General features: G+C 40.7%; 2 protein-coding genes across 3 annotated transcripts in view; both read left to right on the top strand.

Annotated features, from left to right (window-relative positions):
• LOC112558049 overlaps positions 1-19,970 on the top strand; it is a 45,246-nt gene that overhangs the window by 3,467 nt on the left and 21,809 nt on the right. The gene's annotated exons all lie outside the window — the stretch shown is intronic.
• Positions 11,741-18,664, top strand: LOC112558050. Its single transcript, XM_025228238.1, has 4 exons — positions 11,741-11,848; positions 12,130-12,285; positions 12,788-13,088; positions 14,340-18,664. Exons 1-4 carry the CDS (start codon positions 11,842-11,844, stop codon positions 14,542-14,544), a joined length of 669 nt encoding a protein of 222 aa, XP_025084023.1. The 5' UTR covers positions 11,741-11,841; the 3' UTR covers positions 14,545-18,664.

Here is a 19,970-nt window from a genome sequence, read left to right as displayed (position 1 = left end):
AAAAGAAAAGAACGCTAACAGAAGAGATCATATTGAAACTGTTCAAACAAACAAAGAAAAATAAAGACCTTTTGGTTCATTCATGTCGCTTGTAATATACTTATACTATAAACAGTAAGCTAGAATGCCATGGGAAATCTATTAAAATTATTTATCACGAGAATGCCCTACGATTACCTGAGCAACAAACAGATAAATCAAGACATCTACTTTGTGACCCGATATCAATCATGACGTGCTCATATGAGCCTCCCACCACCACAAAAGCACACTTCATCGCCAGTTCCATACATACTCCATTAACGACGTAGTAAGATACCAACTCATGACCCGATAACATTAAAGCAAAGTCAAAGGTTCTGGAGCTTAAGGGACACACAAAGCTCACTCCCTCGCCCGACCACCGCAACATCAATATCAAGCTCAACTCCAACAGGGCGACTCGACTGCCACCACACACTATGAACTTATCTACTCGCGATTCACACCGCCGCACCCCCCTACTCGTCCGCCACCCGAAGCGAAATAAAGCTCGAGAGAACGTCTCGGACGTTCGAGGACACAGAGCACAACAGAGCCATGAATAGTCTTCTCGTGTCTTGTTTTTCTCACCAACGTGCGCCACGTTGACGCGCGAGAAGGCGAGCGTGCTGCAGCCCCGCCACAGCTGCGTCCGCTGCAGCGCCCTTAGCGACCTCGTCCAGGCCGATTAGCCGTGACGAGCGACTAATGAGAGAAGATGAAGACAGCCGGACGTTCTGCGAGCCCCGCAATGTCGCACAGCACGAGCCCAGCTTTTCTGGAATAATGTTTTCTCAAACTAGATCTGTATCAAACCCACCGCGCCATGCTGTTTCGGGTTGGAAGCAGATAGATTTACCCACGCTATCAACGCGCAGATCATACTTGTTGTCATTCAGCGAGGTTGTCGATGATGAGTGTAAGTGTGATGTGAGTAGAATGTGGTATGTTTTAATTACAGTCTTATGTGATATGTTAAGAAATAAGTAAAACAAGATGTTATTAAACACATTGTATAGTATCATTATCTATCATTCCATACGAGTTTCAATGAATCACTACAGCCGCAGAGTGACTATGTTTATACGTGATAGTGAGATGCTTATTTAATCTTCTGATGATGCCCTGATCAATATCTGATCATCCACAACATACGGTTTATGTTATTGCCTTGCTCATTTTGCTCCTTGTTGTTGTTTGTTTGTTTTTGTCTTTTGCTTTTTGTCGGTTGGTTTCTGTTTTTCATTTATTTTACTCTATTTCTGTTTTCGTTTGCGTTGTTTTATTGAACGTCTCTCTCCTAACAACACCGCTCCCTTTTTCTTTCTTCAATTATCATCGCCTTTTATAGAAAGAAGCCGCTCCCGCTTTGGTCTATTATCTTATGCTTTTCGTCATTTTCAATCATTACCTGCGGATTGATTCTTCTCTGGCTTATCTATCGTGTGTCAAGCCGCACATAGAACACAGTCCATTGTAGATCTCGTCGCAATATTTAAAACGACTCCTTTTTTAGTATGCCTCTCCACCCAAAATGGTTCATCGCAACGCCTGTTTTACATTGACTTTCCTAGCTGGCTAGTAATTACATAGCACAAAAAAAATAGCGTATTCGCATCACAATAAACAAAGCCACCACCCGCCGGCGCATATGAACAAAAACGAATACATTGTACTTTCAGCTAATTGTCAGACATCGAACCGGCACAAAATCCTTAAATATCCGCATGCTGAAATTCAAAGCCACTGCTTCATCATTCACAGTAAAATGTTCATTTTTGCTCAGGGCCCGAAGCTATGCTGGGGATAAAACATTCCTCAGTACATACTTCTAGCAAAAGAAACCTATCCCACACACCTGAAACACTAAATTGTGAGACATTCGAATCCGACACTACATGCCAGCTTGTTTTTAACCCTAAACCTTTGTAATAACTATTCTGGAATCGATGTATCTTTCTTGCCTTCGTCGCGTTTATTGTCTCACAGAACATTCAGACAAGAAACACTATAATGACCTCACCGCAGCTGTATATACTCATTTCATAATGAGGTTCCAGTTATTCTGAGTCGCTTTCAATATAAAAACGAGCACAAAGCATCGTTTCATTGTTGGAAACTTTGTATTTAAGATGGCCTACAACCTGACTGTACGGAGAGAAAGAAAAAAAGAGAGATTCATTTTGTTGGGAGCTGATCTTTCGTTATACACAAGGTGAGAAAGGTGGTTCTGTGTAGAACATAATTAATTCACCGACCTGGTCGTGTCTTACACTTCGTCCAGGATCATAAAGCCTCCAGGTCATTCCATTTCAGACTAACTGTTAGCAGCCGACTTATTTACCAACAGTCGTCAATGAGCCGCTCCTCTGGCCTGGAAAAGGAATTCCCGTAGTTCGCCATCCTGAGCACCACATTATTAAGGGGATTAATCGCTGCCGGCAAGTTTTTCAAGTCACCGAAATTCCTTCCTGCCACAGCACCACGCTTGTCAGCTCCTCCCTTTCTCCGCACAGTTAGAACAGCGGCGATAACTCGGGGAGAGAAATCGCCGCTGAGGAGGGAGAACTGCTGGTGTGCCACGTGAGACTGAGCAGAGCGAGAAAGGGACGCGATTCCTCGGTGCAAAGTTCTGACAGCATGCGGTTACGCGCTCGCGCGCTGAGAAGAATGTTCAGTGAAACTCAGTTAGATGGGCTTGAAGCATAGCTCTTTAGGGAGCGGAGGAGGACAAGCCAGGAAATCACAAAAGGCAGGATGGAGACAGAGAAACAGCGAGAAATGTCCGAAGAATAACGGAAATCACCTAGAAATGTCAAGGGACACGAAACAACGACGAATGTCCAAGAAATGTTTTTTAACGTTTGCTAACTTTCTAGCATACAAGGAAGTGGAAAATAATAACTATATACACGACCATCTTTCGGAATATCTGTTGACATATTTATAACATATAAGTTTCATTTCAATACTAACAATTGAAACGCAATCTGATGACTGGTCTTTGGAAAGCCAATAAACATAAGCTCCATCTATACGAATTTTTCTCTGATTGATCATATTGGAAATAATTTCTACGTTTAATATCATCAAGGAACTAAAGCAATTCAGGTAGTATGTTTTGAATTAAACTGTGTAACCTCAAAAGGGATTATGACTGTTACTTTTATCTTCTACTGCAACGACTCATAACCCACCATCAACGAGATCGCGACAGCTATATACGATGTCGACAGAGGTGACGCGACAGTATTCCGAGAAAACATGTAACCCCATATCGTGGTGTTACTCATCTTGTTTGCAGCACCTGCCGTGTGCTCAGAACTTAGAACAATTTTTCTACTATGATTCAGTTTACGATACAAGGACTTGCTCTCCGTCGGTAAAGATTAGTTCAGAACTGCAAAAAAATCTGACGAACTCACACATACTCACACTCATAGCAATATGTTCACTTTTAGTGTACATATACTTTTTTTTTCTCTTTGAGACGGAACCGCTTGAGTCTTAACTTCCTACAATGAATGCAGACAGTCCTCATTGTTCCTCTTGTTCTGCTGTCTCCAATTCCCTCCTCTGCTCCCTCGATTCATACGCATTTTCCTCCTACCCCCCTCTTCTTTCTTACCTGGTTTCTGGCGTTGAAACAAGTTCGGGAAAACCTGTGTGCTTATTGCACACGACCTTTTAGACGATCATATCATGTCAGCCAAGGGCAGAAATCCACCAACGACCAATATTTCTTCAACCTCTGGACATCTCTTATCATCAAACGGTGGGGAACAACAGCTGCTTCTCTAAATTAACCTCGTATTTTATACCTCTGGTGCCAGACTTAGGGTTCGACAAACTCAATAAGTCTTCTGGTTCTTGCTAATTTATTTTTGCGACTTGACACCCATCGGACATGGTCCACGCCAGGGGCGGAAAGGGACACAATTCAACAGCGGCCAATCTTCTATTACCTAGAGCAGACAAACGGCAGATGTAACGCCTCAGATCGCCTCACGAACTTTTGTCAGTTACCGCCTACTGGGTAATCCAGGAGATCTGCTTGAAGAGTAAAGACATCTCTCTGTCAGTCCAAAATTACGCGAACCAAGATTTGTCGATTTTGTTTGATCTGCCATATTCAAGAGGAAAGTAAAGAAATGGAGGTCGAGATGAGGAAATCAAACAAAGACATATGAGATCACAGTTGTCTTTTAATGATTGGCGCTGTCTTCTGGCATCGTCGCGTGTTGCTTTCACGAATGAGAAGCATGACTGTAGAGAGGAGAGTATAACATGCGGTAAACAGACACGCTAATCCGGCTTACTCGTGGCAGTTACTCCGACATCAAATCACAACACATAAACAACAGCTTCATCATTTTGGCACTCAGGTCGAATAATATCTTCCACTCATTTTTCATTCCCTTGAAAGAAACTTTCTGTAGAACATCCGGTCGATTTTTTATTCTGAAACTTGGTCAGCGCTCTACGTTGTCTGTCTGCACATTCTGCTATGTTTCTATAAGTGAAAGATATGGACATCGCTCTTAGTCCTCTGCTCAGCTTCTGGTATTACACATATCTTTGTGCTGAATGAAGGAGTGGGTACATGAGTATAAGTTTTACGTGAACCTTTAACAATGTATTCCTTCTGATTGGTCATCTAGTGGTGTTGGGAACGCATATCTTCTCCAATCGGAATCTCTCAGATGTTAATATGCTGTTCTTATGTCTCGTTCTATTTTTTATACTTGTCCTTGAGCTGCCACGCCTTTTGTTGTAGAAGCATGTCTCTTGTTTGGACTGGTCCTCTCAGTCAGCTAGGTTAACTACTAGGCTTTTTTTTGCTGTAATGAGAGTAGATATTGCAAATTGGCTCAAGTCACTATCTGGTCTGATTAATGACTGCGCATCTCTTTTGATTCCTTTTTCAGGTTGAGGGCTGAGGGGGATTCATATCTTTCTGTAGTTCCATCCTAACAGGAACAACTTTAGAAACCTTGCCCGTCCATATGTTTTCAGCTGGTTGCCTGAATATTGATCAGGTGAAGTGGATCTCTGAGCTGGGATCTTCAGCTATTATGAGAAACTGATGAACCTTCATCCTACACTTCTTGCTGTTGTTGTATTTGTTTTTTAGATTGTTTTTTGATTGTTTGGCCTTTGCCAGAAGAGTAATCTTTGTGCTGAATAGCTGTATGCGATAATATCAACCTGTCATTTAATATTTCTACCACTAACGTCCCCCGTTCAGCAGCTATTATTAACTGCTCATCACAAAGTTGTATACACGAATTGATCAACCGGCTATCGGATCCTTAAAAATACGTTCTAGATGTAAGTCTAACTCAAGGTTCTGAAGATTTTCCTGAAGTATGCCAAGGCAGATTATATGTTTTACCCTAACTGCAACCTGACTGAGCACTGTTTCGGCTTTCAAAGGAGCAAGTCAGGAAGGTAGAAGCAACAAATCACAGCCATGTACTGGAAACATTCGATAACCTTTTTGCTGGTATGGCTCACCCATGTCCAAACACTAATCAAATAATTGATATTCTGTGTCAGACCTTTTTTTTGGGTGAGCATAGAAAATATGTTATGCTTTATTGTTGTAAGAGACATTAACATATGGGGCTTTTAGCGTGTCGCGACATGCCATTTTACAAAATGACTTTTTCTAGCAGGACAACTCCGTACAAGAACAAGTACTCTATTCAATCCAGTCTGTTTAATCTGCTTTTTTCCCAATATGAATGACTTCTCTTAACTCTAGCGCGGCCTCCCTTAACCAGTCGAACACTCATTACTCTTATTTCTTTATTTTGTTGTGCAGGTTGGATACTGAGAAGACTGCTACTCACACTAAGCTTCCGCGTCCCGCCATGCTCCTCCGCATGAAAACTCCTCTCTGCATACCGGGTGACTCTGACTTCATTTTTTCATGAGCCGCCGGCATCATCGAGATACAAGGACGTCTACGGTTTATCGCAGCATTTCAGCGCCACTTCGACGCCCACACATACAACAACTCCAATCCTTTTTAAAAAATATCGATCCAAATATCTGGCTCATCATACCTTTGTATCCCATGTTAATTAACTAAACAGGATGGGGTTCTCGGAGCTAAAACTTAGACTCAACTCAATCAGGTATACCCATTCTATCATATCTATACCATCTAACGATATCACATACAAACAGACCTAGAGCCACCCGATTGGTTCTTTCCCACAGAAGCACTGCCAATCAGCGTTTCTATTAAAAGATAACTCCTTCAATGTCAAATGTAATCTTACCACACCCCCACCGAAATGTACATTACTAAAATCCCATACCACAAGCCTAACTAATACCCCCCAAGACATGGCCGTTTAGAACTCTGCAGCTGAATGGAAACAGCCACCAGCTTCGAAACCGGACACTAAAACCGGCTTTTGTCATCACCATCACATCATCCAGAATAGTCGAAACCTAATGAGAAGCACACCCCGCTCAGCAGTACTTAGCTAGACAACACACGTCCTATGCCATCAGGACTACAAACCTAAACATACAGCAATGAATCCCTGCAGCAAGAAAGTCTGACCCAGGAAGAAATGCCAAAAGCTATACAACGCGTATCAACCTTATTCACACACCCAACGCCTCCCCAACAGACCTCTCGTACCACCCCCACAGAACATACATCACCAGGGCATACCCGTCTTACATGTCAGCACGATCAACATCCACCTAACCACTGCAACATTGACCCCCAAAAAATCTTCTCCAGCTCGGATTGGAGAGAGAGTCAAATACACATCAACAGCAACCCATCACGTCTGCCTTATCATTTATCCCATCAATACTCTTTTGCTGTCATATCTGTCATGTTAATAAACAATCTCTGGTTTATATGGAAGAAACATTCAATATTAGCCATGGTTCTCTGGCTTACAGCTTTATAGAGCATTTGCAGCTGCTGTCCCGTTTGAAATGTCATACCAAGGGTCGATCATCGTCAATCAACCATCATTAAATCCACGCAACCTCGTTGGTGATGCAAACCTAAGGGCAGAACAACAACATGTGCGATAGTCCAACTTTAAATTTCATGTGCTAAAGTTGAATGACCAGCAGCGAGCTTACTTGCTGCACCAGATTCCTCAGCTCTGCGACATTGCTAAATGCCATCCACGTGGCCATGCACGGTTGTTTTCTTTCAGTTCGTTACACGAATATTTTAGTTTACTTGGGTCACCTTTGCTCTTCTCTTCTATGTCTCTCTATCTGTCTATCTTTCTCTTGTTAGTATTACTCAGTTTCTGGCTCACTATTTTTAGACTATTTCTTTACTCTTCATATTTACTGTTCAAATTATTTATTTCAACCGCATACATATGATCTTTATTCACAGTAGTGAAATCGTCTTTGTCGTGTTTTTCCGAACAAAGTTTCTTCTGTTTGCTCTCTTATTTGTAGTCCTCGTTCTGAAAGAATTTTGTACAAAATAAAATAAATAATAGTTATTTAGTACAAGCGAAATCTTTGCACAACGGCTACAGCCTTAATTTTTAAAACTCTGAATTAAATTTTCTAATTCTGTATTTTTAAAAAATATGGGGATGAGAATTATACAGATGTATACACATTATTGGCAATCATTCATGATTGATACTGCACCAACTTATTTTACTTTAAACACATAGTACATCTGAAAAATGTCTGCAAGATTTTGCTGAATTTAAAAATAAAGTCCTTTGATCTTGACATATTTATCAGTAAACTGGCATCCCGTTACCTTAATGGCATTTGCCATGAAAAAACTCAATGGGCCTGCAAGCTCCTTACGGGATGATGTAAAGTTTTTTAAGCTGGCTGTAGAATGATCAGAAATAAATTTACTTAGCGCTCCAGCTTGTGATTTTAATCCAGACACCAATAATATGGGGACACATTTAGAGGTCTTAGCCACAAAGCCCTCCAAATGGATCTATGGACCTGAAAATAATCAACACAACAATTTGTTTGTGTAAAAGAATCAACTTGGAATTTAATGCATTATCATGGTAGTCTATAATCTTATCATTTGATTGGCTGTACATTTTGACACACTACTCTTCTGGCTGCACATAGATAAGTTTCAATACTTTAGAGTGTTGTAAACATTATCACTTTATCTCTAATTTCTCTTTATGTTGTTGCAAAATTTAATCTAATATGTTATTTTATACTTTATAAAGATTTTGCATGAAAAAAACCGACAAATGTAGTTATGTTGTGCTGATGTTCTTCGACTAATTCCACGTTCCTAGAATTTTTTACGAAATAGTTTACCAAAAAATCAAATGAGTATCATCCAGCGCATATTTACCACGTGGAAAGACACTTGTTACACCTTTCGTTTGTCGGTTGGTGCAAATCCAAGATGACCTGTGACATGAGCTCATATTTACTAATGATAAGAACATATAAGAGATCAGGGATCATAGAAGTCTGTGGTTTATTCGCAGTGGGTGCAGTTCCTCTTCACTACAGAATATTCTTGAGATTTTCTTTCCTTTTTTCGCAGGCAAAGACGATATTTTTGGGGAGACTATTGTTAGAAGATGCAGGAGTGGGTCAAGTATGATTGTACTCGGCACGAGCGCTGTCATTACGCTGTGACATCAATAAATATTGAACTCTCCGACCTGAAGAGATCCTGCTAGCTTTACCCAGAATTTGCTAAGAACAATTCTTGCAGAGTTCCAGATCCACATTTCAATCTCGCGCTCGAAGGTTAAAATATACGCCTTTGAATGTCTTTCTTTCCTGTTATGAGACAACTTTGAAAGAATCAAAGTGTTAACAGGACATAAAGCATAAAATATTACCTTTAAATATAGGATGACAATTCAACTTACACTAATTAGTCTTAGTCAGTCTGTCAGTCTGTCCTGTTTGGACTTTGTGTTTGTAGAAGTTCTACGCTTGTAATATGAATATGATTTGACATATTTATGTGATCTCTGGCTTACTAAACTTACAAAATAGTCCTTATTCTCCCCTTTCATAACGATTTTTTTCTCTTGTCTATGAGCTGTTAACCGGTCAGTCAGTTTATAATCTAGACTAACTTCGTTGCAGGGTTAGGTCAATAACTTATATTAAGTACATCATCATTGTCATCATCATTGCCGTCATCGTCATCATCGTTATCAACGTTTGCGATCTAAAATCAGTGCATGATCAATATCAGTAAACAAAATGCTGCCTGAAAAAAATATATGTTCCAAATTGTAATATCCTTCCTCGTTACAGACCTGACTTCTCCTCAATTTGACAAGGAAATCATGTGTCTTGGTTATCATCTTTCTCTCTCTCTCTTTCAATTTCTCTCTCTCTCTCTCTCCTTTTCTAATCTCTGTAGTTGTCTATTGCGATTTCATTTGCGATAGCGCTATTATCCTGTAAGACTTGCTGTTCATGTTTCCAGTGATGACAGGGAACGCCATTTGTAAGATCATTGTGTCTCAGCCTGCACGGTGTATCACTGGGAATTGTTGCATTCCTATTTTGTAGAACATTGTATGCGAGAGAGATGGGGAGTTGCAACGGGAAAGGAAGGAGAGAGAAAGGCCAGAAGTCTACGCGTATGCGACATTATCTGAAGAAAAACTCCGCAAAAATGGGGAGGAAATCCAAAGAAATTTTCTAATTTTGCAGAACAAAAATTGCAGTCATTGCTTGCAGAAACTAGCTCCGGTGCACTGGTTGTCACTGGAACACGCTTCATTGCATTAAAAAGAGTGCGTGACCTTGCTTAGAAGCCATCGAACGGAACTGGCGCAAATCGCCGGCTCCCACTTCCCTTTGGAAAATGGACGCGAAGACAGTCCTGCAGAGAAGAAATTGCAGGAGATTTAGGGACACTGCACATGCCAGCAATATTAAAATGCAATTTTCATCAATTTACTCAATAGGAAACGATTTTCAATAAGTGTCGCGCAAGAATTTAAAATGAAAGTCCTGTTCAAGAAAGGGAGATTTTCTAGTGAAAAGCTACGTTCATCTCGAAAGGCGAAGAAGATAAGCTGTTGGAAGCATGATGTGTTTGGGACCGCTAGAGATTAAACTGCGATTTTTATTCTCCATGTTCAGATTTCTTTGCTTTCTCCTTCATTTTATAAATGCTTATCACGGTGAATCTTTTTTTCCTAAAAATCTTCTTTTTTTCTCCTCCTTCTTTACCTCCTCCTCCTCTTCGGTGAAATTACAATGTTCGATCTTTCTTCACATTCTTTTTATAATGCTTCAGGACTTTAGTTTCTTGTAATAATAATTATTAAAACTTTAACTGCTGTTAAGCTACCTTTATACACGCTAATGCATGTTGTATTTGATTCACCTCAATTTTAATAAAGATTTTTGTCATCACTCTTCGACGATCAACATCAAATAATAAAAATAAATAAAATAAAACTACCCTCCAGCTTAGCACTTTTTGTGAATGAAACAAGGAAATAAAGATAAACAAAATAAACTGTCCATACAATGCAGTTAACTTAATCTCCTCAGCAAATGGTGTTTATGGAAAATAACAGTCGTTGAGTGTTTTTTCTTTGCCCCGTCACGAGGCGATGCTCTCGCCATTTACTCCAGCCTCGTTTTTCTAATGAAAGTAAAATTTTTAAGTATCGGAGCAATTAAGCCTTAATGATCAGTGTGTTCCCGTCTCGTGCCGGCCCTGTTAAGGTTGATTCATCTAATTTCTCGCTCTTGCTCGAAGCTCTTTTTTTAAGTGATAATGAGCAGAGGAGATTTATAGTTAGAAGGAGCAGAGAGGGCAGAAATCAATGGACACGAGTTCTTTCAGCAGAGAAATTCAGATACTTCTTAAGTCTCAGGAATAAGTTTTCATTTATTTAATGGCAACAATCAAACTAGAAAAGCCAGAAAAAAAATGCTTCCTTAAAAAATTTCGATTTCCTGTTATCCTTCCGACACACATGAATAAAGAGTAAACAGATATTTGTAAAACAATCTTCAATGACAGGCAGAGATGAAACTGGAGACATATTCTCGGGCACTAAAAATTTCTTCATAAATCCTGTTTCTCTAGGGTGAGAAATAAAAACTTCTCCACGGATATTGTTAGAAAGATGGACGTTTTCATGTTGTAGTAGGGTAATGGGAGATACAGAATTGCGGAATCGTGGGATATGTTTGTTATGTTCCAATATTTTTTTTCTATTCTTTGCTTTCTCTCTCTCCCTCTCTCTCTCTCCCTCTCTCTCTCTCCCTCTCTCTCTCTCCCTCTCTCTCTCTCCCTCGCTCTCTCTCTAAAAACATCGAACGACTCGTTAGGAACATTCTCGACTTGGTTGCTATGACAGCACTGCAGGTCAAACTAGAGGACACTCCCCTAAAGAGGATCACCTGAGGGGTGAGTTCGGGGCACTTATCCCCCATTAACGGCGGAGTTTAGGAGACGTCATCTCTACTACAACACAGTTTTGTTAGGAAGGATTAGACTGTCACCAGGCTGGGACAACCCATGAACCCAATGAACCGCTCTACTCGACAGGTCAAATACTATTAAAGATTATGTTCTTCCATGGTCTTCTTGTCTTACTGCACAAGACGGACAGGCCAGCCTGGCAATGTGTACATTTTGTTCACTGTCCAAACGCTTCTTACATGTGTGTGTGTTATCTACGCATTGGCCAATGTGTTATATTGTGCTTATATTTTTCACAGGGCACGCTTTTGCAGCGGAAAGTGAAAGCAAAAATTGATGACGAAACTCTCAAATTCATACGCCAGAGAAGACCGCGCTTACAATGCAGACGAAGAGGCACAGATATGGAAGGTGCGCCATGGAAAACTATTTCATCTGCTTAACAGTCACTTATCCTCATTATACATTTTTTCCAAACTTTCAGTGGCGTTAAAAACGTTTCCTTCGTGAAAGAAATTGATAAATAAAGCCAGTACATATTCACCAAAATAGTATTTTCTTTAGTAAATTCTTGATAGGCGTTAAATGCTTAATATTTAGAATCATTTTAGCAAAATTCTAAGAAGAAATCGTTGAATAACAAGTAAAGAATGACAAGATGTTTACATGTGTCTCCCATTTGTACAATGCAGGAGGACTTCGCCACAGAAGAGTCGGGAGTTCAGACACGAGACGCATGAGCCGCGAGCCCAGGGACTACTCTGGCAGTGAAGATGAAGGAGTAGGCATCATAGAGTTCTCTCCGGAAGCAGCAACAGAGGAAGTGACAGAGGAAGATTTTCAAAAAGGTCTCGCAGACAATGAGTGTATATACATAATTTTGTAGCAAAACAGGCACTAATTCCACCGGTACTCCTACAAATCTACTAAATTCTACAATTGCACTAGAAGCTGCTATTGTCCAGACACTAACTCCTACAATTGTACAGGCATTGCACAAGCCCTCAGTCTTATTTTTTGTTTAAGTAACAAAAGGTTTTATTAATTTAATTTCACCTACGTTTTTAGCCTAAAGTATGGTTTGAAAGACGTATCTCTCTCTCACACACACACACAAACTGATGTGCACATTTAAGAAAATGTACGATTATTAATTTGTGATAAAAGAGACATTGACATTACGATGAAAATTAGTTTTGTAATTCTCTGTTCATTATACTCAAATGTTCAAAAAGAATATTTCTTAAGATTTGTCTTTCCCCGCTCACCTACCCGTACCCAATATGACACACTGTTGTTTTTTTTTTTCGTTCATCTTTCTGTGATGTGGTGCCGTGACCTTTTTTACAGACGCGGTCACCCGTAAAACAAGCGAAAAACTCAGACGTGACAAGTCACGTGATCGTCGAAAACCTCCTCCTAAGGCCCCGCTACTTCCGGTTCAGAAGGACCCCACGTCTGAGAGCCTGACGGCACATCAAGGGTTATCTCCCATCGCTTCCAGCGGAACCACGTACACCCCGAAATCGTCGTCCAGCACTGGCCATTTCTGGAAGTTCTCAACCCTCGACTACGAGATTCGGCAACATCCGGAGAAGGGAAGTATCCAGTCTCTGACGGACTTAGACAGCAGACTGGAAAGTCTTTATGAGTAAGTCTTCCCTAATTCCATTAGTGAGTCCTCCTTATCGACTGAAATGAGAAAGAAGCAGACAGGGGGAAGACTCCCTTGCATTCTTCATTTACTTTATCTGTGCTCTGTCATTTGGACAATGTGGTTTTACCTCAAGACAGAATTAAGCGTATAAATCTGAGAAAGATAAGGGAGTGGGGAGAAATATGCTTCAGGAAGAGTTTGACGAATAGATAAGGTGCAGATGTATGGCTGCATGATGAGCGAAATGAGAAAAAGAGTGAAGGATTGGAAAATGGCGGAAGAAGTGGTAATGAGGTGGAGAGGAAAAATATGGGACAAGAAGGTGGAGGTCACATTTCTTTAGAGCACACGTCAAAGTTGTAAAAAAATGTCTTCATCGCTGGTGGAGGCAGATGTTAGCGGCCTGCAGAAAGGTAGAATGAAGGCACAGAGAAAATGGCACGCCTTGAGAGAAGTGTTTCTAGCTGCGAGTGCTATGTTTTTTTTCAGTTTAGGAGGAAGAAATGCTCCATTTGAAGACGATTTCCAACTGGTGTGGTGGTGTGGGGGAGAGGGTAGTGATCTTTGGATGCGGGGAAAAGGGAGCTAAGGGGGAACAGGTGCCAGAGGTGTCCAAGTGTTGTAATATAGCATCTAAAAGAATGAGAGTGGCATCAGACACTCCCCTTACGTGGTTTGTAAGCAAACTGCAGAGGATCCAGGCAATCAGCCACAGTGGATGTTATCAAACTTCCCCCAACCCTCTCCACACTCTTGGCCACGACAGACGTGAGAGCCACAGGTCGAAAATATTTCAGTTCTGTAGCATTCAGCTTCTTTGACACAGGCATGATTTTTATTGTGAGCCGTAAATGGGGGACACTGTGTGAGTGAATGGAAAGCTGGGAAAGTCTGGTAAAGACACCCCCTAGCTGACTAGTTCACGCATTTAGAACCTTGCCTCTCACGTGGTCCGGTCCATGTTCTTTACGTGGGTTAACATGAGAGTCATCAGTGCTAACTGAAGCTTCACAGGTGCGACAGATGAACGGCGCTCCAAGCCTGCATCTGGACCAAGCAGTTTATCATCACATCATAACAATGTACACGATATGTATGATTTTATGACAGAAAATTAAAAGCTATTTTAAATGCTGTTCGAATGGTTCATGCAATTATGTATAGGTTAACCCATTTTCAAGGAAACGAATTTAAATATTTAAATCCAAAAGGTCTTATTTTATTCTGGCTTTTTTTCTTTTTCAGGAGAATGAACAAGTTTGAGAAAGAGTTATTTGACAATGTGGACTCCATTCTTAGCATACTCGGCCAAAAGCCCAAGGTGACAAGGGAAGCGACTGACACAGTTGCATACCCAGGTGCCAGAGGAGATCCAACTCGACCAGCGGGGCCAGAACTCTCTAAATCATTCAGCGAAACTGAATGCACCGCGAAAAGCTTGAAAGAATAATAAAGTCCGGTCCAAGACACTTTATAATACTGAACACTTAATTTATTAAATATTTATTGACTATTTTGCATAACTGATTTATTACTTAGATATGGTATTGTTACCAAGGGTCCATTTTTACGTTTTACCCCATTTTTTAGTAGTTGAATCTCATGAGTGATTGAATTTCACTTGTTAGCCTGTACATAAATCGCGTTTAGTTAATTTGAATATAACTGTAGTTGAATGCAACTTCAGCACATTTTTCTGCAAAACAGGGTCATTTCGACAAGGATAAGCACTGAACAGTCAAGCAATAGTGTTCGAGATATCTAATCACTTTATCCTACTAAATTATGTTATACTCCGCAGTAATGACAGGTTTTGTGGGGTCAGTTTTGTGTATTCAAGTCAAACTCCCAAGTATTAATTCCGTTTTCTTATATAGAATGAAGCGGAGGTTGTTTTTTTTTTTAATTTTGAGAATGTAAGCGTTGTGAACAGACCTTAGAAAGATGACCAAGTGAACATGAAACCACAATCAAAATAAAAACCGTATTCTTACTTTGACATTACTTCAAAATAATGTGTTTATTCCACAACTTGTTGTGTGCTTTTCAGGAAGATAAAGACATCCAAAGCACTCATATATTTTGCCAACTGCCCCATAGAAGTAGTGTTACATAACTGCTGTCGGCAGTCTCAGACTGTATACTCACACCTGTCAGGTACAAACAACACTTCTGTGGAGGTGATGTAAAGTCAGTGTAACGAACGGGTATGTGAGTCTTTTGAGAAGAATGTCTTGAGGTAACCATATCACGTTTCAGTTTTTTCTGATAATAGACTACTGAACGTAGCTTAATATTGTAAGACTGAAATATTGAGATGGGACAACACACTTTAAGATAAAAGCAAAATGAGATAACATGGCTTGGACAAAACACACTTTGCAATCAGTCCAGAAACCTCCATAGCGTTAGGTGTAGGAATACGTCAAAGGCACTCTTTCTCGCGTGCTCTAGCATCCGTTTGGAAGTGATGTGACAATGTGTGGGAATAATCTAGCTAGGGATGTTGTTTACTAACCTTTGTTTAATTCCTTTGCTTTTGTATGAAAAGCAATCGTTTTGCGAGTGTGTAATCACGTGACCATGACGTCACACAGTAATCGTTTGTACAAGCAGCGGTTGAATTTAGTAATAATCATCAACATCCCTAAACATCTCGACAATAATGTCTTCTCTTCTATCTACTGACAACGCCAGTGTAAATATCTGGTCGCCATGGCTACCAGGTGTGGTCACCACACTGTCCAGACGTGTTCTGAAGACGTCCTTTTGCTGTCTTGAAATCCGATCCATGAACACAAGGGCCTCTCGCGGCTCTGGTCCAGTTTGGCGAGTTGTGGGAACATGCAAGCGAGCGAGGTTCAAGATTCGCTTCTCTTCGTTGCAAGTTCTGAGTGGGTATGCCCCACCTCCAGTCATTAATAACATTACTAACTACACTTTTGCACTGAGCTGACTTCCACCGCCACGTGTACAGAGCACTGTCATTGTCGATCTGAAAATACAGGAGTTTGGACCTAAACCAACAACTCGATATGCATCAGAAGGGAAACAAATCCCTGTATAGCATCATCCTTATAGTGTACACGATGTGTATGGCTGTACGTGTGACTTTCGTGGCGGTTTCGGCGTGTATACTGCTGTTTCAGGACAAAAACATGTACTGGAATCCATTCCCTGTTGTTTCGGTTTGCTGTCGTAAAAAGTATGTTTTTTTGTTCACCTGTACTGTTAAAGTTTATTACTTGTATAAATAATTGCGTTTACTGACAATCACAATAAATAAGCTTGTGTACGTTGAAGAACGTAGTAAAAGTGACAAATGTTTCTTGTCTTTCTCCAGACCCTACTTCCGACCCTGCTGGCTTCAGTTGCCTTCAAGTTTTCCTCATTTTGGGTTTTATCCAAAGCTGTAGGAAATGTTCTTAATCGAGTCTTCTTATTTTTAGAGGATTTGTCCAAACCTATACGTTCATCAAAAAATGTAAACAAAAGTCCCAAGATTATAAAAATATAGTTTTTAACCATTTTAAGTACAGCTTAGCCTTGGTTGCAACAGAATAATTAAGAAAGATATTTAAATCTTGGCTAAGTGAATAGTTACTGTCCGAAGTTCTACCAAAATTGATGTAGTTTATTTAAGTAATTAAGCTTCAAAAGTGTCGTTTTCGCAAATGTCGCTTCCTTTTTTCTGTCCCATTTTTCTAAAACATTAAATGTCCTTCCATTGAGCCTGTGACAAGCTACAGCACTTTAGTCTGTTTGCCATTTAGTGTATCGTTTAATGTCCGTATGCTATTTACTGTAAAGTTCTGTACACCATTTTAATTGTAATTTGTGTGTAATACTGGGTGATGTGTCATTTCACATTATTTTGTGATGATTTTGAGAACAGTCTGATTCTGTACCATGTCTCACACAGATGTCTTCTGCATTGCTTGGCACTGCTATTTTGCATAGAGAAGGCTTGTTTAGTCTGCTACTCGACTTCTGTTCCTGGATGTAGAATTACTTGTACATTTCATGCCTTAACTTGAGTGTCTCTATGAATCGATGTTTTGCCGACATGTATTTTTTTCTTTTTTTGTCCTAAACTGCCGCCCTCGCCGATGTTAGCTTCGAATATTTTGCTGTGACGGTTACGAGGTGGAAAGGAGGGAAAGGGGGAATGTTTTTGGTTGAGCATGTAACTGTTGACATGCTCCTCTTGGCATCGTTTCCATAGCTACAGTCTGTGGGGGAGGGGTGTCATAGAAAAATTCGTCGAAATTAACAGCCGAGTGTTCAAAACACCGGGGAGGCACGGGCACAGAGTGGCGAAACTTCCTTCCACCATGTTGACCAGATGCCTTTTGGTCGAAGCACTCCATCTCAGCCTCAACAACAATTTACAACAGTCAACGAGGGAGAGGAGATGATCACCGCCCTCACAAAAAAACATTTAAAAGTGTGGACTTCGATCCTTAGCTCCTCACCCACTTTTATCTTTTAATCGTGGAAAGTTCAAGTCTGAATGCAGACAGAATTAAGCAATATTCTAATTGCGGATATAGTTCAGCAAGATACAGTATAAATCCGTTTTCTCGTTAGAGGACAAAAACTGAATAAGGAAAAACAAAACTCGTGCTATCTCGGGTAGCTTCAATCCTGTACACAACTTACGTCAGCAGAGCAGAATATAACCGAAAAAATAACGTCCAAAAAATATTGTATCTACCTGTCTCACCTTGGATGGTTAGAAGAGTCATTAATCATTCCATGAGAGCAACTTTTTTTTTAACAGAAATCGAAACTATTTTAATTGCTCAACTTCCACGCACAAACGGATGGTTTGCAAGGGAAACTACCTTCAGTAATTAATCCTCGTCCAGATCGAGTTGTAGCCCTTGATTGATAGCACAAATCTACGTGTTGGAGTATTTCTCTTCAAATTTGCCGAAGTGAATTTCAACAGCCCTAGGTTCGTCCCGTAAATATGTTGGGTTTTTATGTGGGCTTGTTGTTTACTGTATTTGTGTTGTTAGAAACTTCTTCTCACAGTATCTGGTAGACGCTATACCACGAACTTTTATTACACGTCCGTGGTTATACACACCACGTGACTGCTATTCGAATAGATCTGTGGCTGGCTGGAAGGTGAGCGCAAGCAATATATGGAATACTAACGGCAGCTTGTAATAGTTTCCGCTTTGTCACGAATGGTAACCAGTACATTGTTTACATTGTTTACTCTCAAAGTACATGACAACATACCTACAGGACGCTTGGTGCCAGCTCTGCCACCTGGCTGCCCAAAGAACCTGTCTCTGACATTCGCTGCCAACACCTCTTTCGTTGAAATATTCCGAAGTTTACATGTACCATAATCTTTTGCGAAGCCGCTCCAACCCCTTCAACGAAATGTGAGAGGCTTGGATCGAAGGTTTATAAAGCAAACAGTGATTTATTGTGGCCAAAGGTAGGTTCTTTATCTCCATGTAGCACGATTGAGCCCCTGAGGCACATACCATGACATGATGCGTGTCATAATGTAATAAAGTACAGCATGTCATGACAAATGTTGATGCATGTTGTGTTCGCGCATCAGTGTTTCACAGAATGGACGTAACGGTCGCCATGTCCGACATTGAATGTACATCGAAATAAATGTTAACTGTGATAAACAACAGGCAATAAAACTTTTCGGATATTCGTTCTATTCGTTATGATATTGTGCTTTCGTTTATTCTGAATAATCAACACATTTGTGTTTCCAAACATTTTCTTCGGTGAATTCCATGCTCCAGTTCTGGATTTGTACTGCTCACAATAAAGTGAATTGCCATGTGGAGAGTAACTCTCAGAAACTAACCGCAGCAATTGTGTGTCTGTTTATGTTGTAATATATTCGGATTTCATCTTTTAACAGTAAAGTGAGAAGATTTCTGAACCAGTATTACTCAGTCGTTTGAGGATACCATGCCATTTCTGCTGCAATAAGTGGGCCATATTTTTGCTGCCTATTTTTGGTTGGCCAGAACACGATACAGAATGTCCCAGATGTTCTCGATGGAAGCTAAGTCAGATGAATGTGATGGCAAGTCGTGGTGTTGCTACAAGAAGTCAGTCACCACGTGGCCAGGAAGGGTCGTGGCATTGACATTTTGTCGTCATTGTCATGATTTGTGACGACTGCTCTTCCGGTGACACAGAGTCGAGCCTTGTCCAGGTCTTGGAACATTTACGACTGTAGTGCCACGTACAACCGCCGAACGAACACCACCTTCAAGCACAGTTCTCCGGTTCTTTAGAGTGCGGCGAACCCAGTAGACGTTCTCCTCCTTTGAGAACGACTTCTGGCCTTGGGCTCCGGTGCATAGGCGGTCTTAACTTTTTGTCTTAAGATGCCTTGCTTAACTCGCTTTTCGTCTTGGCTAAGTTAGCGGTCTCAAGCCTGTTGCATGAGCGATCTCAGCCCCTTGCTTAGCTGAGAACCGGGTCAGGTCAGCGCGGCGGTCGAGGTCGGCGATATAAATAAATTCGTCCGGGAGCGGCCTTGCCAACCGTATATTCCACCAATGAAAACTGCGCTACAGCGATGGTGCTGAGCCGCGAAATTCGTCTGCACACCATGGCTGAAACGAAGTAGGGATGTGCGACAGCGAAAAATTAGTCTTAATCGAGGAGGTTACCAGGGAGAAGAAGAGGCTTTACCAGAAAAAGAAAAAGATGAAATAAGAAAGAAATGAAACAATTTAAAATCTTCCACAATTTCATCTCGCAGTCGTCAAAAACATCCACCAACGGGCGGGGGCAACCACCAGAAACACCAGTGATAACGGAGAAATGATAAATATTTTAGATGATTGCAGACAACTGACGGCCGGCATAAACATC

Source organism: Pomacea canaliculata, linkage group LG2 (assembly GCF_003073045.1).
Source record: "Pomacea canaliculata isolate SZHN2017 linkage group LG2, ASM307304v1, whole genome shotgun sequence".
Classification (NCBI taxonomy): Eukaryota; Metazoa; Mollusca; class Gastropoda; order Architaenioglossa; family Ampullariidae; genus Pomacea; species Pomacea canaliculata.
This window is presented reverse-complemented; position numbering and strand designations above follow the sequence as displayed.

Excerpts from the sequence above, each read along its gene's own strand:
- LOC112558050 (XM_025228238.1), top strand. Across the intron at positions 12,286-12,787 it reads AGAGGAAGATTTTCAAAAAG|ACGCGGTCACCCGTAAAACA; the intron begins GTCTCGCAGACA and ends CCTTTTTTACAG. Across the intron at positions 13,089-14,339 it reads AGACTGGAAAGTCTTTATGA|GAGAATGAACAAGTTTGAGA; the intron begins GTAAGTCTTCCC and ends TTTCTTTTTCAG.